The sequence below is a fragment of the Trichomycterus rosablanca genome, chromosome 11 (genome assembly GCF_030014385.1).
Source record: "Trichomycterus rosablanca isolate fTriRos1 chromosome 11, fTriRos1.hap1, whole genome shotgun sequence".
Taxonomy (NCBI): Eukaryota; Metazoa; Chordata; class Actinopteri; order Siluriformes; family Trichomycteridae; genus Trichomycterus; species Trichomycterus rosablanca.
The window spans coordinates 5,478,442-5,503,761 of record NC_085998.1 but is presented as its reverse complement, the minus strand read 5'-3'; the positions used below and the strand labels follow the sequence as shown (position 1 = coordinate 5,503,761).

Sequence of the window (25,320 nt, the reverse complement as noted above, 5' to 3'; positions counted from 1 at the left end):
AGAGAAGATTTAGCCGGCAACAAAGAAACAGACAAAAAAAATAAGAAGAAGAAGAACACGGCATTTTGTTTACATGTACAGTGCAAAAACACAAGCTGTAAAATGTGCACTTTATAGCCAAAAGTATGTGGACATCTGCCTTGTGAGACATTCTATACATTCTGTTTTATAATTAATATAGACACACACACCTTGCAAAGGTTGTAAAGAGCTCTGCTTCTATAGGAAGCCTTTCCAAAAGTGTGTCTGTGGCTTATGGTGCACTATGGGAGGTTTCTATATCGTACGCCTGTCTGAATACCTAACACAGAATGCACTCTGTAAGATACATTGTTTAGTGAAAAACTATTACAGACACAGAACAGCAGAATCTAATCTACATCAGTACTGTGTGTGCAGGAAACCAGTCAAACAAAACATGTCACTGTTTTAAAGCGTGATCTAAATGATACAATTGCACTTAATACTTTTCTACTACCAGGATTAGCACACGAGACTCCAGCAACTCTAACACTACATCAACAATCCACATTTTACAACAAATGAATGCGGAAACTGCTAGCTGCTACTAACCATGCAGCGCTTAATAAACTCTAAATCTTCTTCACAAACACCAGTGTTAAGAGGCTGTGTTCCAAACGCTTAGCTTTAATGAACATATTCTTATAAACTTGTAATAAATACTGCAGTTTCACAATCAACAGTAGAGACAAAAGATCAACAGTAAACACAAAGTTTTACAGAGCGGTTCTGAACTTTTCTGTCAGTTGGGTCTTATCTAAATCTATGTTTTATCTCACAAGGTCCTACAAATGTATCCTGGCAGAGTGATAGGGTACTAAGGTGTAGGCCACCCTTAATTGGCTGTTATTTTTAGTGGTGTAGTTTTATATGTTTCACTTATTATTTTAAAGTTAAATGTTTTTATAAAGAAGTACAGTAGACCCTTGACTTACGAATTTAATTGGTTCCAAAGGGCTGTTCTTAAGTCAAAATGTTCGTTAGTTAAACCTATTTTTCCTATAAGAAATAATGTAAATAGAATTCATCCGTGCCAGACCTCCCCAACCACCCCCTTACCCCATAACCTTTCTAATGTCTTAAATTGTCTTTTTTGTTATAAATACAAGTATATTTTCCCTTAAATCTTAAATTATAGAATAGACACTTCTGTAATAAACAATAATAAACAACAATACACAGTAGTACTGTACATAAACACACTTCACATTTCAGTACGTGTGCTGTACCATTCACCATAATACATTTCCTTCTTTTATAAACTGTATCTACCAGAAACAACAATAACTCTCATATTTCTCTATTATTTCCTTCTTTATTTCAATAGTGCCGTATTTTGTAATTGCATGAAAGAAAGAATACTTTACTGAGCTGAGTAAAGTAAATACCTTCTTCTCTCTCACTCACTGTCCCTGCTGTCTGATACACAGTGACAGCTACTGACAGGAGTAATTATACAACAAGAAATAGTGAGAGATTTGTTTATTTTCTCAGCACTACGCTTCCTCTGCACCTTCTTTGAGACCATTTTAATATAGAATTTTACAAAATATAAAGAAAACACCGAAAAAAACACCGTCCGCTCTCCGCTCACTGTATATATACAGTGTATCACAAAAGTGAGTACACCCCTCACATTTCTGCAAATATTTCATTATATCTTTTCATGGGACAACACTATAGACATGAAACTTGGATATAACTTAGAGTAGTCAGTGTACAACTTGTATAGCAGTGTAGATTTACTGTCTTCTGAAAATAACTCGACACACAGCCATTAATGTCTAAATAGCTGGCAACATAAGTGAGTACACCCCACAGTGAACATGTCCAAATTGTGCCCAAATGTGTCGTTGTCCCTCCCTGGTGTCATGTGTCAAGGTCCCAGGTGTAAATGGGGAGCAGGGCTGTTAAATTTGGTGTTTTGGGTACAATTCTCTCATACTGGCCACTGGATATTCAACATGGCACCTCATGGCAAAGAACTCTCTGAGGATGTGAGAAATAGAATTGTTGCTCTCCACAAAGATGGCCTGGGCTATAAGAAGATTGCTAACACCATGAAACTGAGCTACAGCATGGTGGCCAAGGTCATACAGCAATTTTCCAGGACAGGTTCCACTCGGAACAGGCTTCGCCAGGGTCGACCAAAGAAGTTGAGTCCACGTGTTCGGCGTCATATCCAGAGGTTGGCTTTAAAAAATAGACACATGAGTGCTGCCAGCATTTCTGCAGAGGTTGAAGACGTGGGAGGTCAGCCTGTCAGTGCTCAGACCATACGCCGCACACTGCATCAACTCGGTCTGCATGGTCGTCATCCCAGAAGGAAGCTGACGCACAAGAAAGCCAGCAAACAGTTTGCTGAAAACAAGCAGTCCAAGAACATGGATTACTGGAATGCCCTGTGGTCTGACGAGACCAAGATAACCTTGTTTGGCTCAGATGGTGTCCAGCATGTGTGGCGGCGCCCTGGTGAGAAGTACCAAGACAACTGTATCTTGCCTACAGTCAAGCATGTTGGTGGTAGCATCATGGTCTTGGGCTGCATGAGTGTTGCTGGCACTGGGGAGCTGCAGTTCATTGAGGGAAACATGAATTTAAACATGTACTGTGACATTCTGAAACAGAGCATGATCCCCTCCCTTCGAAAACTGGGCCTCATGGCAGTTTTCCAACAAGATAACGACCCCAAACACAACCTCCAAGATGACAACTGCCTTGCTGAGGAAGCTGAAGGTAAAGGTGATGGACTAAACCCAATTGAGCACCTGTGGCGCATCCTCAAGTTGAAGGTGGAGGAGTTCAAGGTGTCTAACATCCACCAGCTCCGTGATGTCATCATGGAGGAGTGGAAGAGGATTCCAGTAGCAACCTGTGCAGCTCTGGTGAATTCCATGCCCAGGAGGGTTAAGGCAGTGCTGGATAATAATGGTGGTCACACAAAATATTGACACTTTGGGCACAATTTGGACATGTTCACTGTGGGGTGTACTCACTTATGTTGCCAGCTATTTAGACATTAATGGCTGTATGTTGAGTTATTTTCAGAAGACAGTAAATCTACACTGCTATACAAGTTGTACACTGACTACTCTAAGTTATATCCAAGTTTCATGTCTATAGTGTTGTCCCATGAAAAGATATAATAAAATATTTGCAGAAATGTGAGGGGTGTACTCACTTTTGTGATACACTGTATATACAGGGTTGGACAAAATAACTGAAACACCTGGTTTTAGACCACAATAATTTATTAGTATGGTGTAGGGCCTCCTTTTGCGGCCAATACAGCGTCAATTCGTCTTGGAAATGACATGTACAAGTCCTGCACAGTGGTCAGAGGGATTTTAAGCCATTCTTCTTGCAGGATAGTGGCCAGGTCACTACGTGATGCTGGTGGAGGAAAACGTTTCCTGACTCGCTTCTCCAAAACACCCCAAAGTGGCTCAATAATATTTAGATCTGGTGAATGTGCAGGCCATTGGAGATGTTCAACTTCACTTTCATGTTCATCAAACCAATCTTTCACCAGTCTTGCTGTGTGTTTTGGTGCATTGTCATCCTGATACACGGCACCGCCATTGGATGCACATGGTCCTCCAGAATGGTTCGGTAGTCCTTGGCAGTGACGCGCCCATCTAGCACAAGTATTGGGCCAAGGGAATGCCATGATATGGCAGCCCAAACCATCACTGATCCACCCCCATGCTTCACTCTGGGCATGCAACAGTCTGGGTGGTACGCTTCTTTGGGGCTTCTCCACACCGTAACTCTCCCGGATGTGGGGAAAACAGTAAAGGTGGACTCATCAGAGAACAATACATGTTGCACATTGTCCACAGCCCAAGATTTGCGCTCCTTGCACCATTGAAACCGACGTTTGGCATCGGCACGAGTGACCAAAGGTTTGGCTATAGCAGCCCGGCCGTGTATATTGACCCTGTGGAGCTCCCGACGGACAGTTCTGGTGGAAACAGGAGAGTTGAGGTGCACATTTAATTCTGCCGTGATTTGGGCAGCCGTGGTTTTATGTTTTTTGGATACAATCCGGGTTAGCACCCGAACATCCCTTTCAGACAGCTTCCTCTTGCGTCCACAGTTAATCCTGTTGGATGTGGTTTGTCCTTCTTGGTGGTATGCTGACATTACCCTGGATACCGTGGCTCTTGATACATCACAAAGACTTGCTGTCTTGGTCACAGATGCGCCAGCAAGACGTGCACCAACAATTTGTCCTCTTTTGAACTCTGGTATGTCACCCATAACGTTGTGTGCATTGCAATATTTTGAGCAAAACTGTGCTCTTACCCTGCTAATTGAACCTTCACACTCTGCTCTTACTGGTGCAATGTGCAATTAATGAAGATTGGCCACCAGACTGGTCCAATTTAGCCATGAAACCTCCCACACTAAAATGACAGGTGTTTCAGTTATTTTGTCCAACCCCTATATATATATATACATAGAGAGAGAGAGAGAGAGAGAGAGAGAGAGAGAGAGAGAGAGAGAGACGGTCAGAGTGAACTTGTTCGTGACGTGATGAATTTCGGTTCGTAATCTGAAAATTGTTCGTACGTTAAGTTGAAAAAGATCGTTCGTAACCCAAAATGTTCGTATGGTAAACCGTTCGTAACTCAAGGGTCTACTGTATTTCATCCTTAAAAGCTCTGTGTGTGTGTGTGTGTGTGTGTATGTGTGTGTCAGTGTTAAAGCAGGTTGAGCTACAGAAAGTGATAATGTTATATTACCAAGATTAATCTAGATTTCATTATGTTTCTATTAAAGTAAAGGTTCTCAGTGAGGGGATAAAATTGTATATTTATTTATTTATTTATTCATTTATTTCATCCAATTAGATTTGCCTCAACCAGACAGATGAAGTCTGTTGTAGTAGCAAGCTCGTTAGTCCAAATCAATCACAGGTCTCAGTAGTGGTGGGCTAGTGTATCAGACCGCTGTTTTACCTGATGTTTTAAGTGGCCCAAACGTTCCATTTTATGCTTTTACCTTAAAAATAATTCTGGAATTCTTCTGTAGAGCTGATTTGATCTGTTTTGAGGTTTTTAAGTTTCTGTGCGCTCACCAGCCCTCACCATTCATCACTTATATATAAACTACAGTGCCATGCTGACTGAAGTGGGTGGGCTTGCAAAAGGCAGCACTTACATAACAGATCTGCTCCTTATTATTAATAATGCTAAACATCCACAGATTAATGAAAAATTGCAGGTCTAAATAATTAATACCAATACATGATATTTAAACAACAGGCTTCCTTTTGTCGAGATGTGTATAAGCTGCCTGGTTTCATGAAATAAATGCATTGATAATATCAGACTAAAATCCATTTTGAAAAAGCAGACACTAAAATAACATTATACAGTGTAACTAACCGAGCTGGCATCTCAGAAGAACTCGTAATAAACTGCAGTGTTTGGAACACAGCCGTAGCTACGGCCTGTAATACAGCGCTGTACTGCAGGCGAACACGCTAGCTGTGCAAACTATAAACATTCATTTATTTTTCTGTTTGGTTATTCACTCTGATAATAAACAATAGATAATATTTATTATTATTAATACACACATTAACTCTATATTCAAATCTTTATATGGACTTCAGTGATAAAATAGAGCTATTAAATACCAAAGTTCATCTAATCTTTATATTACTATTTAAATAATGAATCCTGTATTAAAAGTTCATCATAATGAACCATCAGTGTGCGTGTGTGTGTGTGTGTGTGTGTTACAGATCTTTAGTTTTGATAAGTGTAACAAGCGGTTTGTCATCGGCACTGTAATCTTCATAGTGGATGGGCGTGGCATCGTACATGGCAGGGCGAGACTTCTTCCCAAATCTGAAAAAAAAAAAAATTTATAATTAAATACAAAGATAAAAATAAAAACTTTGTACTTTTCTGTCTTGTGGATCTGATGTATAATTAATAAATCCCACCGCTATCTGAACAACAGGCCAATCGTTGTTCATGTGGCCGCTCAGCCCAGCCAGCAGGCAAAGCTGAGATTCAATACAATGTATTCGAAATCCCAGCTCTGGTGTTTAGCGTGTGTTTTACCGCTGCGCCACCTGAGCGGCAAATATAGTGTTGGTAGGACAGGTTCATATCACTTCATTGATTTAATGAACTGATTCTACATACACTAAATAGCCAAAAGCATAAAACAGAATAAACTCTGTGTGATCTTTTCAGCTAGAACAGCCACTCTTCTGAGAAGTCTTCTCACATTCAGTCAAAAGAGCTGATTTGTATGGCTGGGCACTGATGATAGACAAGAAAACCTCATTTGATGTTTCAGTTCATTTTGAAGCTGTTCAGTGTTCAGTATTAACTGATTTTTTACATCCGTTAGCAGTTGTTGTGGCTAAAACACATGGATCAAAAAATTTGAAGTGGTGCCCCAATACTTTGTCCATATGTGTACATGCTAACAGTTTATGTTATATGACTTATATATATAATCAACAGAAGGTTGCAACCCCTGCTCTGAGGGTTCCAGGGAACCACAGTGAGAGAACCATTATCCACAAACAGAGATAAGTTGGAACAGTTGGTGAACCTTCCCAGGACTGGAAAACCCTCCAGTGTAGCTGACTTACAACAATTGTGCAAATAAGACTGTGCTACAATTCCCTCATGACAATGTAAATGTTATCACAAGATATCACAAATGTTTGACTGCAGTTGTTACTGCCAACGGTGGCACAACCAGTTAGTAGGTTTAGGGGGCATTTTTAATTTTTTACATTGGTGATACAGGTTTTGAATAAATCTGTATCTTCAGTAAATGGTATAATGGTATGTTAATTTAAAAAGTGGATTTTGTGTTTTTATCTTATTTTTAAATTAGTTGAGAGATCTGAAATGTAAATGTGGCAAATTAGTACAAACAGTAGAAATCGTGTGAGGAGATAAATACTTTTTCACAGCACTGTAACCTTTGTCATTTAAATAATGGTATTTAAAATGATTCAGTATGAAAAATAGATAGATATATAGATAGATAGACAGACAGACAGACAGATACAGTAGATAGATAGACAGACATACAGTAGATAGATAGACAGACAGACAGACAGACAGACAGACAGACACAGACAGACAGACAGACAGATACAGTAGATAGATAAATCTTAGATAAAATCTGGATCTAAAGGGGGAAATGAACTTTTAATGTTAACGTTAATAGTACCGGGCATGCCGTATGTTGGCGATGGCACTGCTGAAGTCACTGTCGATACTGCGGCAGTTATAAAACTCTTGGTAGGCATGGCGAGACGAAGCCTGGTACTCGATACGGCTGATGCGGCAGATTCCCACGATGAGGATGATGAGCATGAGGATGAAGGCTACACACAGAGCACCGATGATGATGTAGAGAGAGTGACGGGGAACGCTAGGAAGAGAATCCACCACCCGAGACGCCTTCCACTGCAGATCTGATCACAAACAATAAAAAATAGATCCAGTCATTTTACTCCAATCGTTTACTTGACGACAACAAGCTAAAACAACTTAAGATAATTCGGCTTTTAAGCATAACTGTATTTTCGGCATTTAGATGACGCTTGTATCGAAAGCGACTTACAGTATTCCGTCTAAGCAATTGAGGGTTAAGGGCCTTGCTCATGGGCCCAACAGAGGCAACCTGGCAGTGGTGGGGTTTGAACCTTCTACTTTCTAGTCCAGTACCTTAACCGCTATGCTACAAGTCCCTATCTTATCCAGGCATGGCACCCGGAACCCTGGATTCTCAGCAGTAGTGGACTAGCATGATTTACCGCTGTGCCACATAAACGGCCAACATGCTTAATGAAAGTGATTGTGTATAAATATAAAGTTAGACTCACGGATCTCACAGGCTCCACCCACCCAGCCAGGTGGGCAGTGACAGGTAAAGCCGTTTGATTGGTCAGTGCAGGTCCCGCCATGGTGACAGGGGTTACTCTCACACTCATTAATGTCGACCTCACAGGTTTCACCTGAAAATGACATAGTGTGTGTGTGAAACCCAGAATACATGAATACACACACACACACACACACACATGGGTACAGGGTACAGGCACTTACCTGTATAGCCAGGTGGACATACACAGGTGGCATTACCCCGCCCCTTCTCACAATGCCCACCATTCAGACACTGCTGCTTCACACACGGATCCTTATAGATCTCACAGTGTCTCCCTACACACACACACAATGTACCCAAAACTATAAATTACGCATATAATAAATATAAACACACCTCATACTTATACATATATATATACTGTATATACGTATGGAAAGAGCACAAACACACCTGTGTATGCGGGGGTGCACACACACTCGTAAGCATTGATGAGATCTCGACAGGTGGCAAAATTTAAACAGGGAGCGGAGAGACACTCGTTATACTCCTCCTCACAGTATAGCCCGTGATAACCTGGAAGACAAAGAGTGTATACACTTACTGGCCACTTTATTAGGAACACCTAAATTCATTCATGCCATTATTCATTCAGTCAGTCACGTAGCAGCAGCACAGTGTATAAAATCCTACTGACACAGATTAAGAATCTGAGTAAAGAATAAATCTGATCTGTGGGATGTTAATCGAGGCTTCATGATTGTTGGTAGCAGACGGGATGTTGATAGTGTGTTAAGTTTTACTACAACTACAAGAGCATGGTGAAAAATCCCATAAACATCAAGTAAGTGGCAATTCTGTAAGCAAAAACAGCTTGTTGATGAAAAAGATCAGTGAGGAATTTATAACTCTCTGTTTCCTCAGCTGCTCCCGTTAGGGGTCGTCGGCAGATCGTGATCCACATTGTTGATTTGGCACAGTTTTTTCTTCCTGACACGACCCTCCCTATTTATCCGGGCACTACAATGCACTGGTTTATGCATCCTAGCGGCTAGGTACCTATAGGACAATTCAGTGTCTCCAATTAGCCTGGTTGCATGTTTATAGACTGTGGGAAGAAAACCGGAGCACCCAGAGGAAACCCAGACACGGGGAGAACATGCAAACTCCACACAGAAAGGACCTGGACCGGGAATGGAACCCAGGACCTTCTTGCTGTGAGGCGAGAGTGCTACCCACTTAGCCACCGTGCCGCCCCAAGGAATTTATAACTCTGGTTATCAGAAAAGCACCTTAGATTCAACAACATGTTGATCCTTGAAGTGGACAGACCTTAACAGCAGAGGACCACATCAAGTTCCACTTTCATGTCAGACAAAAACAGTAATATGAGGGCACGGTGGGCACATTCCTACCAAAGCTGAAGAGCAGGTAACATAGAGCATGCTAGCACTTAATGCCTGATAGAAGACTATTTTTTAATGTAGTTACAGGCAGACTGAGCATCTACACAGACATGATTGAGAAGGAGGGTCAGTTGACTAAAGCCCAGCAACCTATTCAGGGTGTTCCTGACTAGCCGTCCATAATGTTATCTGGTGGAGCAAGAGCTGCTGCAACCCTGACCACGATAAAGTGGAGAAAAATGAAATTTAAAAAGTGATCTTTATTATTTATTAATGATCTTTATTCATGATTTTTGGGGGGCTAGCACTGTTGCCTCGCAGCAAGAAGATCCTGTGTTCGATTCCCAGGTGAAGCTGTCTGGGTCCTTTTTGTGTGAAGTTTGTACGTTCTCCCTGTGTCCTCTGGGTGCTCCGGTTTCCTCCCACAGTCCAAAGACATGCAGTCAGGTTAATTCGAGGTAATAAAATTGACCTTGTGTGTATATGTGTGTGTTTGTATGTCTGCCCTGCAGTGTACTGGTCCAGGGTGTTTCTGTGTGCCTTGCGCCTACTGAGAGCTGGGATAGGCTCCAGCACCCCCCATGGTTCTTCATTTCATTAATTAGAACTTTTTTGTTTACTGTGTGTGTGTGTGTGTGTGTGTGTGTGTGTATGTGTGTGTGAAAGACACTTACCTGGTACACACAGACACCTATAGCTGGTTCCAACATTACGACACACCCCATGTGCACACGGGTTAAGCGAGCAGAAATCGACAAGCTGAGCACAGGTGTGTCCAGTAAATCCAGGAGGACAGGCACAGCTGAAGCCCCGCCCACCGGCCTGCAGGTAACAGGTCCCGTTATTGTGACACGGACCGGACACACAGGGGTCGATCATCACCTCACACACACTGCCACGGTACCCTGCAGAGAGACTTTCAGTGAAAAGTCTGGATTTGAGCTGAAGACGCAGCGTCTCCAGAGAGAAGAGCAGGACAGGAAGATTCAAATAAGTAAGTAGGTGACACAGTTAGAAAGGACATAAATCAGGACAAAGCCCACATGAGTCAGGACAGAAATAGCTACATAAATAAAGAATATTTCTGCAGAGCATAAAGCGATGTGTAAAAGAGCTGAGTCAGTGATTTATATTAACAAGGACACATCATCAACAACGGCTGATTTACTCAACAACTCACTTCAACTGATTTAATCTGACTCACTTCAACTGATCTGAGTAAATAAGGGACAAAACCAAAATTAATTTCTTTTAATTCCACATTCCACATTCCACATGTGACTCAATTTTAAGATTTGATTCTATCAATGTTTAACCCCAAATCAGAAAAAGTTGGGACTGTATGGAAAATGCAAGTAAAATAAAAATGCAGTGTTCCTTAATGAAATGTTTAAAAACAATGAACCTCAAAGAAAGATTGGAAAGAAATTTGCATCTTTCTCCCTCTACAGTGCATAATAGCATTAAATGATTTAAGAAATCAGGAGGAATTTCAGTGCATAAAGGCCAAGAACGCAGGCTTAAGCTGAACGCCTGATCTTCCATCCCTCAGACGGCACCGCATCAAGAACCTCCACTCAACAATAGCTGATATAACCACACGGGTGAGGGATTAGTTTATCAAACCTTTATCAAGCTCTACAATACGGAGTGTCATGCACAAATGATACTTAAAACTTTACTGTGCAAAAAAGTCTTATGTTAACCATGTCCAGAAGCAGCGTCAACTTCTCTGGGCTCAAAGGCATCTAGAATGGACCATCACACAGTGGAAATGTGTACTGAATCAGCATTCCAGGTCTTTTTTGGAAAAAATGGACGCCGTGCGCTCCAGACCAAAGACGAAAAGGACCATCCAGACTGTTAGTCCAAAAGCCTGGGTCTGTCATGGCATGGGGGTGTGTCAGTGCCCTTGGTAAAGGTCATTTACACTCTGTGATGCAGCATTAATGCAGAAAAGTACATTGAGATCTTAGAGCAACATGTGCTGCCTTCAAGACGTCGTCTTTTCCAGGGACGCCCAGCATCTTCCAACAAGACGATGAGTGGGAGTGGCGTCCAGTTTAAAAGACGTTGAGTTTTAGGGTATTTTTCCCATAAGGATGTTTGGGAAACCTGTTAATGCGTCCATGGTCCTGTAAAACTGCATATATTTTAGGCTAATGTAAAATAATGAGGTTGTTTTTGACACTTATACACTGAAAATAACACAAATATAATATAAAAACACTAACATACAATAAAAAATACAATAAAACCTGCAGTTTACCTCTAATTCTTAATTGTTTCCTGATGCTTCATAATCGTGTAGAGAATTTATGAGCAGTAATAATTGTAGTGAGAAGTGTAGTGTTTCTATGTCTTTCTTTTAATACATTAAGCTTTTTTTTTTTACAATAAGCATTTTAGACTCTCGGAAAAGCTGATTCTCTCAGAATCTCGAGCTGTAACACAAGTTTTAAAGTGAAACAGTGAGGAAAATCCAGATAAACACAGATACATGTGGAGCTTTCAGACTGGATGTGATGGTTATTCCACACAAATACAGATTTGTCTCATTTTCACACTTTGATGACGTTTTTTCGCACCGCTCAAGCCGAGCGCTGAACAAATCAGCAAGTTTAAGGGAAACGGTGAGTTTCTCGACAAAGGGCGTTGAGTTTCAAAGATTTTGAGTTTAGGGAACGTTGAGTTACAAGATACCCCTGTACTACACTGCTTTGGTTAACCTAGTCCTACAAACTGCAACTCACTTTAGCGATTCAGTATGTTCACACTACCTATTTAACTGTGGTACGTTTGACTCACTTAATTCCTCACTTCAGCTTTAACTGTTACACAGATTTGTCATTTACCAGGCTGATAACAGGCAGAACCTGTAAACTATAATTTAGACGACATGGGTGAGATTAAATCTTATAATGATTAAAATCTTTGATCCACTTGAGCCTGCAAATTGATTCGCTGAGTCAGATGAGTCATTCAAAGAGAATGAATCACTCATTTCAAGACTTTTCTGCCTGTTGTTGGCATGTTTAATGTGTGTGTGTGTGTGCACATATACCTTCTGTGCAGGTGCATTGTGGGCCGTCTGGTGTGTTGGTGCAGGTCGCTCCATTCTTGCAGGGCTCTGAAGCGCAGTAATTTAACTGAAACTCACAGCGCTCACCTTCAAATCCTACACACACACACACACACACACACACACACATACACGCAAGAATATAAACACATTTCTCATAAGCTACACGTTTCAATATAATTTATTCTGGCGGAAAATGATCAGGTTGAGACACACACACCTGGTGGGCAGGTACAGGTGTAGTTGTGTCCTTCATGTCTCTGTGTGATGTCACTGCAGGTTCCATTGTTCTCACAAGGATTTGACAAACAAGCGTCAAATTCCTCACAAAATGCTCCCGAGTAACCAACCTCACACTGGCAATAAAACATGCTCTGCAACACACACACACACACATTTGTCATCCTAACACCACACACTGACAACTGCAGCTAATCAAAGTGCAAGCAATGACGGGTTAAGGGCCTTGCGCAGGGACCCAAAAGTGGCAACTTGGCATTGGTGGGGCTTAAAACAGCAACCTTTTGATAACTAGTCCAGTATTTTAAATGCTGAGTCACCTCACATACAGCCATGTTATGGACCCTACTGATGAGTTCAGGAACCTTTAAGAATGCCACCACCACTTATTTGTTCATCAAATCTACACATACTAGATCAGCTCGGCTCAACTGTCTTTACTGGATAGTGAAAATGTCTAGGAGCAACAAAAGCTTGGTCATAAAACCAGTAATACCATCTCACAAGCAGGAGAACACTACCTGCCTGTACACATAGTGTGGTGGTGCAGATACTGTGGGTAAGTATCTAGTACTTGTAGCTTAAGCATACAGCTTGATAAATCTTTACTGATTAAATCTACCCTCGTGCACAAAGTGAGCTTAAAAAAGAGAGCTTCATATATTGAGGGAGCTGACAGTGCTGCAAAGTCATCACCTCAACCTCTTCCAATGTGGATGAATTTGATCGCCAACAGCAGGCCTATCTTTAGCCTGTTAAATGAAAGCAAATCCCACTGACTGAGTTCAGGTGTTGACATGTTTACTGGTATTTTAACCCACTATCTAGTAGCCGCTCAGGTGGCGCAGCGGTAAAAAAAAAAAAAGACACGCTGCAACCAGAGCTGGATTCTGAGTACGTTGTATCGAATCCAGCTTTGCCTTACCGGTTCAAGGCTGAGTGGTTGTATGAGCAACGATTGGCTGGTTGCTCAGTTGGGGGGTGGGACAAAGAACAGGATGTGGGTCTCTCTCAGTCAGAATGCGATTACGAGCTCTGCCGGCTGATTAGAGGCGCCTGCACAGAGATGAGGAAGAGGGCCCTTAGGGTATGTCTCTCCGCATGCAAAGCTAGGTGGCGCCAAACTCATCAATGTGTGGGTGGCAAAAATGCATCCGGCTGCTGCCCATGTTTCGGAGGGGATATGGGTTAGTTTCGATCTCCTCAGTCAGGGCAGGGTTCGGCATAGATAGAGAGGAAGCACGATGCAAACTGAACAATTGGATGCGCTAAAAGGGGGAGAAAAAGTAAAGATTAAAAGTGGGATGTAAACGATATGAAATGATCTTTTACCAAAGTAGGTTGTGTAATGCACTCTCCTTTCCCAGTGCATTGTGGGTCAGTGAAGCTGGTGCCTGCCTCCAAACAAACGCTAGACTTTACAGTGAGCTGCAGTCGCAGAGTGACCTCCAGTCCAGAGGGGGCGCCAACATGCATCACAGCTACACACAAACACAGAAAGTCATGTACATGTATATTACACAGCAACCAGTTTTTGAAAGAATTTAAACAAAATAGGAATAAAAAACAGACTGTGTGAGCTGCTGTTGCCTGAAGCTCTAGTGCTGGAAAAAAAAAAATTTTTGGAGCACTTACTGATAAAGTAGTTCTGTCCAAGCGGCAATAATTGATCAGAGATGACAAGGCCGTTAAAGTCCTGTTGAAACCAAACCACTGATCCGTCTGATACTGAACACTGATCAAATCCGAGAACACCAACACGCCACAGCGCTGCAGCACCGCTAGCGTTCAGTACCAACCTACAAACACATGATTATTATATAACATTATTAATGTTGATGGTTGCAGTGCTGAATACATAAAAATATAATCATTCTTTTAAAATCATCAATTTTCCTATAATTTGTACTTTTATACACATACACGAGGATAGTCACAGACTATCACACACCCCCGCTGACACAATTTCAGTCACCAACTGCATTTTTTCACCAGCAAAGACCACAACTGTAGCGGCAGTGAGGAACCTTCGACAGTCCTATTAACAGTTGCAACTTGGAGTGGGACTAAAACACTTTCTGCTCCCCACTGGTTAAATCTTTCTATTTATTGTTTAATATTAAACTGACCACCAATATTTATTTGTTTAGAATCACTTTAATGTCTTGCTTTACAATTTGGTTCCATTCATGACAGTACAAGTAGTTGCAGGTTAGACACGATATAGTTCAGTTCAACACAGTTACAGTCAATTTTGCAAATTTTATTACAGTGGAACCTTGATTTAATGGACTTCTATTTAACGGATTTCGGATTCAACAGACAAAATCTGGAAAACCAAATGACCGGTCTGGATTCCCAGGAGAAGCATTATAAGACCAGTAGTTCAGTAATTGTCCTCTACCCGGCACACATCTCTGTTTACATGAGTGATAGGCTTTATTTTGCCAGGAGACTCGCTTTGTTCTCGCCTTTTTCTCTGTGTTTTATGCTTAAGTTCTAGAGCTTAGTTATGCACCAGCGTCGCCCCAGTAGCCACCAGCAGAGCTTCAGACTCCAAACAAGTTTTACATTTCATATTTACATATCTATGTACATTGTTCATTTTACTGTTTATCATATGTGCATGTTTAGCACTTTTGTGGACCTTAGTGCTGTGTTTTCATATATTTTCACACCCCTGGAAAAAAACCTAGCTGTTTCGGACAATTGTATTTTACAGACCAGTGCACCCGTAAAGTCAGAGACGATCGCTCATCTATTGCTGCTGTTTGAGTCGGTCTTCTTCTAGACCTTCATCAGTGGTCACAGGACGCTGCCCACGGGGCGCTGTTGGCTAAATATATTTTTGGTTGGTGGACTATTCTCAGTCCAGCAGTGGCAGTGAGGTGTTTAAAAACTCCAGCAGCACTGCTGTGTCTGATCCACTCATACCAGCACAACACACACTAACACACCACCACCATGTCAGTGTCACTGCAGTGCTGAGAATGATCCACCACCTAAATAATACCTGCTCTGTGGGGGTCCTGACCATTAAAGAACAGGGTGAAAGGAGGCTAACAATGCATGCAGAGAAACAGATGGACTACAGTCAGTAATTGTAGAACTACAAAGTGCTTCTATGTGTTAAGTGGAGCTGATAAAATGGACAGTGAGTGTAGAAACAAGGAGGTGGTTTTAATGTTATGGTGGATCGGTGTATACTGTAGTTAGTATAAACATAACTTACTTTACTGCAGTTCCTTCAGGGATCTCCATGGTAACCGTCATCATACCAGCAGATTCAGTTCCTGCAATGCTCACACACTCCGATCCATCAGAGATCTAAAACACACACACACACACACACACACACGTAAGGACACATGCATGTGATAATGAAATCACAACTGCTCACACACACACCTGTAGTTCCTCCCATTGAATCATCTCCGCTTTCTGTCCAGGCTGTGGTTGCCATGGCTGCAATGTAGGCGTGGCCTGTGTGTCGCTGAGCTCTGTGATTGGCTGAGATGGCTGAGTGGTGGTAGCCGGGGTAGCCGCCAAGTCCCAGCCGGCCTCGTCCAGGTCAAATGTTGAAGCTGGTCGGTCGCACCTTTCCCCTGTGTACCCATCACTGCAGGTACAGACGAACCCCGCACCATCACGTGTGCAGTTACCATGGAGACAGGGGTCAGAGGCGCAGAGGTCGACTAAGTACTGAGAAAGAAGATCCATAAACACAGAATACAAATGTCAGTGAGCTTGAGCTTCAATATCGGAGTGATTTAGAGCATCATACTGTAATAAATCATACAGTATGAATACATTACTGTAATGATCAGACACATATAACAATTCACTAGTTCGGGACATCATCGAACACTAAACCACTATCAGGACAGATCCATGGAGCATGCTCTAGCACTCTGTTCATAAAGACTAAAGACTATACTACATGTCTGTTGTTATTTAACACTACTACAGCTTAGTATATCACATTACATATCTCATCTAAATATTTAATGCCAGGATACTTCTTAGTTTTTTTTTTATATGACATACTACTCTTTTTTATTATATTTATTCAATTACATAGTGTGTACAACATTACTTGTGTATTTAATTCTTTGTACTTTTATACTTTTGTACTTTAATTCTCTGTACTTTAATACTTTTTGCTTTAATGTACTGGAGCTGCTGTAATAACTGACTTTCCCTATAGAATTAATAAAGTTATCTATCTATCTATCTATCTATCTATCTATCTATCTATCTATCTATCTATCTATCTATCTATCTATCTATCTATCTATCTATCTATCTATCTATCTATCTATCTATCTATCTATCCATCCATCCATCCATCCATCCATCCATCCATCCATCCATCCATCCATCCATCCATCCATCCATCCATCCATCCATCCATCCATCCATCCATCCATCCATCCATCCATCCATCCATCCATCCATCCATCCATCCATCCATCCATCTATCTATCTATCTATCATATATTCAACGTTATAATTTTATGATAATAACAATGACATGTTTTAGAAGAGTGAAGTTTGTTCTGAAGGTCGTAGTGAGAATAAATCAATGTGTCACATTAATGCACATGAGCATGCTCAAACCGAAGCTCACTCAAATCAGCAGTGTGTTTTAACCTCCCGGGAATTTTCATTTGCACTTTTTTACTGAATCATAAAATCTCACCTCTGGACTGAAGCACTTGGGACAAAGTGAACATCGCACCTCACCATCCCATACACTCATCTTCTAAAATCCAGTATAGAGAAGAGTCTGCCCTTATGCTTAAATGTATTTTTGCTTACAGCACATTTTTAAAACAAAGACTTGCTGAGTATTTCTTATCTTTTATTCTTTTTAGCACTGTCGCCTCACAGCAAGAAGGTCCTGGATTCGAGTTTGCATGTTCTCCCAGTGTCTGTGTGGGTTTCCTCCGGGTGCTCCGGTTTCCTCCTACAGTCCAAAGACGTGCAAGTGAGGAGAACTGGAGACACTAAATTGTCCATGACTGTTTTCGACATTACCTTGTGAACTGATGAATCTTAATGTAATGAGTGTAATGAGTAACTACCGTTGAATGTAACCAACGTGTAAAACATGACATTAAAATCCTAATAATAAACAAACTTTAACCACGTACACTTGTACTAAATAGTATGTTAAATTTGTCCTCTATATACCAGTGCCAGATACAGATTTTTAGCTTTAGTAACTTAGCATGCCAGCCAGCTTAAAGTAAAGGCAATTTTATTATTCGAGTCTGGAGTTAGACCATTAAAGTCCTAGCAATACAGTTACTATAATTTATTTCCTATTGAAACAATTGAAACTGTAAAACCTGTGATAGACAAATAGCATCACTGTCTGATGGGATTACACGTCACTTAGTAGCATCACCCTAAAAAGATAAATGTGATAAGATATTGAGAGTCTAATAATAAAATTCTAGGCTAATTAGCTGCTACCTGCCACTCTCCTTGCTATTTGCAAACATTTATTTATTTATTTCAGTTTCATGTTTTAACAACACTTTGTCTGGGTTATGGTTTCCCTGGAATCACTGGACACCACACAGTAACACACATTCCATGGCCTCGGCCACCCACCACCTCTTATAGCCATAGTCAATCGTGTGTATGCAGATGCCTGACCAATCAATAGCACAACTGGGAATCAAACCCAATAGTGCGCTTGTGGAATTTAGTGCTGCTGTGCTACTGTGCCCAATTTGCAAATATTATTTACAAAACTTAATGAATTCATTTATTTCTTTATCTTCAGTAACCACTTAATCCCCATCAGGATCCCAGTGGGTTCAGAGCCCGCCCTGAAACAGGGCAGCAGCACACATTGTAAAAGCCTAGTGTCTCTGCTGTGTGTGATGTTACATTGATAAACATTCCTGTAGACAAACCGCCAAATCTCATTTTGATGCATTAGATTAGTGACATGCTATGAGCTCGGGTACCAAGTTGAGATCGTTAGCATGCAGCAGAGACACTGAGCTGGGGTGTATTTCATTATTACAGAGACTCCACAGCAAAGACTGTGTGACATCATCATGACTGCACAAAATTCTGCTAACCAATCCCGGCATCATCAGTCCCTCGGTCGACCAATCAGAGAGCAGCAGAGCCGGGTCAGTGTGCGTCAGGACTGAGCTTTGGGAGCGGGATGTGTAACGTCAGCATGACGTTAAAGGAGAGAGGGGGAGAGCAAAGGAGAAAAGATAAATGAAGGAGAGAGAAAGAACATCATATCCCTGAGCTTTATCATCACAGACTTTTATTTAGAATTAATTCTACCCTTGATCAGGACAGGAACTTACTGCTACTCCACCTAAACAACCTTCAGAGCAAAACCTCGTTCCTCATGAATATGAGAGAGTAATTAGAGTTCTGATGATGATCAGATGTTTCTGATTTACACTGTAACAGTCACCAAAGGTCCATAATGTTTTCATTGTAGAATCATGAATCAGTGCAGGTCAGCTTTAGATGATTGTTGATGTTTCTGTAAACTAGAGCAATGTGAAGCTCCACCATAAACAGAATATTCAGTTCTGTGGGTATTTTTGGGGCTGAGCTACTTATGCTTCCACCTGCGCCCACTGTTCCACTTTACTGATGCTGTTTCTCTGTCCACTGTCTGGTTAGTTGTTTAAAATCACACTTGTAAAAGTGCTAATTCTCAGCGCTCTGTAACAGGTTAAATTAAAAAGCACAGCATGACCAAAATGTGGACACCTGAGCACAAGCTTCTTTCTATCCCATTTCAAAATCATGGGCATTAATTTGAAGACAATACCCCTCCTCAGGCCATTTTTAGCTTCTAACCTTCTGGGAAAACTTACCACAAGATTTTGGAGTGTGTCTGTGGGAGTTTGTACTGATTCGGTTATAGCAAAATTTGTGAGGCCAGCTAGTAATTTTGGACATGCCCAGAGCCGTAGATAGAGAGAGTTGCGACACTCCTTGATCTCGCCGCTACGCGGTCACGTGGTTCATGTAACCCTCAATAGTTCCAAACAAACCCGGCGCTGTCATGTTCTCAAATGGGACAGGCAGCAGTAAATGAAATATTAAACGGCAAATAATAAACATTTGTACAATTTCTGGGTATTTTCAACTGCGTTTACATTTACTGCATCTGCTTTAATGTCAATTTGGTATATAAAGTGGAAGATTGATGTTTATAATGACTTGTTAATAGGTCGTTCTTGTTAACACACAGTACATTATATTAGCATACATTACATAATGCGATATCCTTAAGTAGTAGAGACAATATACAGTATAGACATTAAAGTTTTTTATGTTTTGTTTTTTGCATAAACTAATCTCCCTTCACTTTCCTGAGGATTCATAATAATAATCATTTTTGCTAAACACTAAGTCATGTGCTGGATTCATAAGGTTTACCTGCACTGAATGAACAGATTGATAAACACATTACCGTACCAAAAACATTATAGTGCAGGTACATGAAAAAGCATTCATTCATCTCTTATTTCATGAGTGATTAATAATTGATTCCTACATGTAATACATTAATGAATTCATTATGAATATGCACTAGTTCATTTTGTCTAATGTAAGTGGTGGACAAGGTAGACAAACCATGTAGTTGAGTTAAAGTAGAGATATCCAAGGTAACATATTACTCCAGTAAAAGTAGTAGTAAAAGTAAAAATACTCTTTACCTCCACTAAAGTACTAAACTAAATTTACCTTCAAATGTACTTAAGTATGAAAGTAAAAGTATAATGATTTATTGTGGTTCTAATGTTTTATGATCATTTCTGTAACAAGACTCTTGATTAATCAACTCATTTTAGGTGAAAAGACTCGTGTGTCATTAATTAAGCTTAACTGACTAAGCTAAATTGGGTTATACCTATTAATTAAGATAAACATGTAACATTTAGTGCTGAGCAAATGCTAAACAATAACAGTATTAAGTATATTAATGACATTAAATTCATAATTTTTTTAAAACAAAGCAACATACAGCTAAAAATGTTTGATAAGTAGTGGAAATGAATGGGGCTCTATGGGTTGTTTGGAACTATACAGAGCTCCACAACCCGGAAGCTGGGCAGAAAAAATGTCCCGCCCCCTTTCCAACGGTTCCCTATGGGAGTGTCGCCACTCTGTTCTCTCTACCGCTCTGGACATGCCTAGCTCACAAGCAACCTTCCAAATCATCCCAAAGGTGTTTCATGAGGGCAGGGCCCTGTGCAGCCCTGTGTTACTTACTCACACGTAACTATAGTTTAAAACAGCCAATCCACCTACTTGCATATTTTGGTAGGTAGGAAGGAAAACCAAGCGACACCTATGTGGACACAGGGAAAACATGCCAAACCCCTCAGAGACAGAATGGGAGTCAAAAAGAAATTTTAAAATAGAAACGTAGCCGTATGCTTATCAGATTCACTGTTGTATTACCAGTTTGAAGTAGGATGAATGAGAAGATGGAAGAATTAAATGACAGTAATATAATACGTTCCTCAGCCACTCTGTAAATGGGTCAACGGGTAAAATTACACTCACAGACACACACACACACACACACACACACACACACACATTAACACACAGTGTTATTCTGAGTGTTTGTAGCATGACAATCAGAATCAGAATCAGATTTATTGGCCAAGTATGTGGATACACACAAGGAATTTGGTTCCTGCTGATGGTATCTCTCTAGTATCAATCCAGTATACAAGCAATGTACAAGTTGCAGACAATGCACAAGAACATAAAAACACAAAAATATACAAACTATAAGACTATATACAGGCAATATATAGAAAATGTATGGACGTGTGCATGTATGTATGTACAGTATTCAGTGACCAATGACAAGGACAGAGACAAACATTATCATTTTACTAGATGTGTTTTAGAACCTGCAGCCGTAAGTCCTGTAAATCACAGGCTGGATCACCTGGTTCTAAATGATTCTCTATCTTAAAGAGGGACAGTTACATCCAACTTATTTTAATCATAAAGAGGGGGTTTATTTACCCCCTAGAGTTGGTGAAGTGCAGTCACTGTGCCTGTCAGATACAAGGAAGCAAACAGAGCTATATTTCCCAGACTGCTTTTCATGCACCTTCAGGTTCTACTCTGCAGACACAGTGACGTCACTGGCCCAGTTTAGACTCCCAGACAGGACTGCACATTGCAAGAACTTCAAAAAAATGCAGTGCAGTGTATGTCAAAACAATTGTTTTAATGCATTTTCTCCCGGTTTTTAGCGTGCCCAAATTTTACCCAGTTGCATTATGCTTCCTCTCCACTGGTGCTGACCCCCACCCCGATTGAGGAGAGCGAGACTGTCACAAGCCCACTCCGACACATGCGCAGTAGCCGACTGCATCTTTTTACCTGCACAAGGCGAGTTCATATGCGGATCAGCTTTATGCAAGGGAGAGAGCCACACCCTGATCAGCATTATTCCTCGACTCTGTGCAGGCGCCATCAATCAGCCAGCAGAGGTCATGATTCGCAAAGTCATCCCAGCCGGATGGCAGAGCTGAGTTTCAAACCGATCAGTTCAAAATGTCAGCTCTGGCGTGCTAGTGTGTTTTACCGCTGCGCCACCTGAGCAACGTAAAAACTATTTATGAGAACATTGGCATCACTGTGCGTATCATACAGCTGCAGAGCTCAACTACCAAGAATCAACACAGCAGGATAAACCAGGATGTGGGGGATATATTAGAGTTGGTCCAGTTTATTTGGCTTCTTCTTATTAATAGTTTTGAGAAGGAATAAAAATCTTTCTGCTGTTAAAAAATAGCCAAGTGGCAGTTCTCTCTTAATCTTATGACATCACAACGAACCCTTTTTGATTCATTCTTAATGTATTGCTAGGCATACTGGTGTACTGGTTTGTAAGGATGTGCTCAGGGGAAATGCTCAGGACGTGACTTTTCACAATCAGAGGGATCAAGATGGATTGATATGGTCTGATTGTAACTTGTTAGTCACTGTGTAGGAGCGGTTTTATATTGAAATGAACAAGCATCACCATTTGTACAAGTATCTCTAAGCTGGACCGCAATGAGCTGCATCAGTATTTAAAAGCTGCTGTCTCAGGCCACACAAATGCACTAATGTGTACTGGTAACAGTCCTAAAGCACAACTATGCAGACAATGCGTGTGTCACAGAATGACAATGGCCTAATCTGGTTCTCTCTCACCTTCCTTATACATACCAGTTGTTAAATTTGCTGAAGTATTTAAAGCAATGAGTGTGATTGAATAGGAATGTGACCAATGGAGCTATTCAATAAATGAATGAATAAATGAGGAAATAATAAGGTACCAAGGGCAGTTAAGGGCAGCTGTAGCCTAGTGGTTAAGATACTGGACTAGTAATCAAAAGGTTGCTGGTTTAAGCCCCACCACTGCCAGGTTGCCAATGTTGGGCCCTTAAGCAAGGCCTTTAACCCTCAATTGCTTAGACAATATACTGTCGTAATATACAAGTTATTAATAAAATATATGCTTTCTTTAAAATTCCCCTCATGTAAAAACAGACATTTTACATTTACCTACGTTCAAGTGACAACAAACAATATGCTCCAACCACACACACACACACACACAGTCTATCTTCGGTTCTGTTCTGTTGCTATAACAACGTTCTCCTCTACATTTACAGCGCATGAGCACTAATACACACACACACACACGGATGTGCACACATACCTGGCAGTTTGCCCCAGTGTATTCAGTGGTGCAGGTACAGGTGTATCCATCCTCCACATGTTCACATACTCCTCCATTTAAACATGGTGACCCCTCGCACAGGTCCAAAGAGGTCGTCTGTGTGAGGAAGAAAAGAAGAGGAAGGACGAGTGCAAGCAGCTCCATCACACACTGCAGAGAGGTTTCGCCGTCTGAACAGCTCTGAGTCTGCTGTGTGTGTGTGTGTGTGTGAGAGAGAGAGAGAGAGAGAGAGAGAGAGAGAGAGAGAGAGAGAGAGAGAGAGAGAGAGAGAGAGAGAGAGAGATCTGTGGATGAGAGAGGAAGGCTGGATGAGGTGGATGCTGAGGCTAAGAGGCGGAGACAGAGAGAGAGACAGAAATAGAAGGGCTATACTAGAAATAGCATACGGTATACTCTCCCTATACATACTGCATAATACTCCCAGAGCAGTGTGTAGTCTAGTCAATACATTTATTCTGCACATACCCACAGGCCACTTTATTAGGTACACCTACTGTACATTTGAGCTACACCTACCATACAGATGTATATACACAGTCACTAACTGTAGTGCATTTGTTGCTCAGTATACTCAGCCGCCATAAGAACAGCCCCACTCACTAGATGATGTTTGGGTGGTAGCAGGTGCAGCTATGTTGTTGGGATTTGATATCCTGTTTAAATGTACTGGCCTCTTTAACAGGAACACATACCCTGTTAGCGCTGGTTGTAGGTGGACAGATAAAGACACAGTGTATGTTCATCCTCCTCTACATTTAAATTTTCAGCATTTAGCAGACGCCTTTTATCCAAAGCGACTTACAGTACCTTGACAGTACACATTCTAAACAACTGAGGGTTAAGAGCCTTGCTCAAGGGACCAACAGCAGCAACCTAGCAGTGGTGAGGCTTGAACCAGTGACCTTTTGATTACTAATCCAGCACCTTATGCCTAGTTCACACTACACGATTTTTGCCATGATTTTCTATCAGAATACATCGGCACACACACACAAGCTTTACAAAATTTGTGAACTTATCGTCCTCGCCAAACCATTACAAAAAATATTTATTAACCTCCAACTCACTACACAACAAAACAATCCCTGCTGGTCGCGTTGCCAAATCCACTCAGATTCATTTATTTTTCTCTTTGATTTTATGCTGCACATCAGCGGACAAACAACTTTGATCGCTCGCTACTTGTTGACGTGCATTTTTGGACATGGAATCATTAAACCCCTCGTCACTTCTCATGTTTGTTTTCGTGACAAAACATAGTTTGGGAGACCAGAGAAGCTCGTCTGCGATTCCAGTTGGTGATAGACGGTGTAGTGTGAAACCCCCTATCGCCGATCAGTCGTGTAGTGTGAAAGCCACACAGATTTGAAAGACTCCTGATTACAAGAGATCCAGTCGTGTAGTGTGAACTGTACAGTGACCTGACCACTTGGAAAGTCGTGTAGTGTGAACTTGGCATTAGCCGCTAGGCTGCAACTGCCTTTAATCTTTTATTAGTGGACATTTTCAGATCACAGGACCCTGCTGGCTTTAAATGTTGGTTGGAGTGCTATTCTCCTCCAGCATATTACTGACATACCCCAGTCCCCATTTGTAGTAGGCCAGTAGGACAAGTAGAGTGATGTGGTTGCATAATGTATCAGCCTGAGTTGTTGTCATGCTTGGATCATTAGTATAGTGGGAGTGTTCGTTTTGGGTTTTAGGTGTTGTTCAAACAAACATCATGCTTTGATAAACACAATCAATCGAGAGCGACAGGTAGCGAGAGGTAAGAAGGAGAAGGAGGACAGTGCTGAATCACAGTGAACACACACGCACGCTCACAAAGCTCATTTAGAGTCTCATCACTCCTAACCTGTCCTTGTGGTACACCGAGTGTGTTCTCTCACCAGGCTCTCCATCTCCTCCTGGAGCACTACGGAGGCGGTTTCCAT

The 25,320-nt window shown here is 41.2% G+C and overlaps 1 protein-coding gene across 1 annotated transcript; it reads right to left on the bottom strand.

The window, feature by feature from the left end:
• Positions 1-5,424: 5,424 nt before the first annotated feature.
• On the bottom strand, positions 5,425-25,320 carry dner (delta/notch-like EGF repeat containing). Its single transcript, XM_063005016.1, has 14 exons — positions 25,276-25,320; positions 23,366-23,536; positions 16,033-16,326; positions 15,857-15,951; positions 14,260-14,423; positions 13,957-14,105; positions 12,605-12,758; positions 12,367-12,480; positions 9,977-10,207; positions 8,350-8,472; positions 8,118-8,231; positions 7,895-8,026; positions 7,237-7,483; positions 5,425-5,882 (listed from the first exon to the last, which is right to left on the bottom strand). Exons 1-14 carry the CDS (start codon positions 25,318-25,320, stop codon positions 5,771-5,773), a joined length of 2,145 nt encoding a protein of 714 aa, XP_062861086.1. The 3' UTR covers positions 5,425-5,770.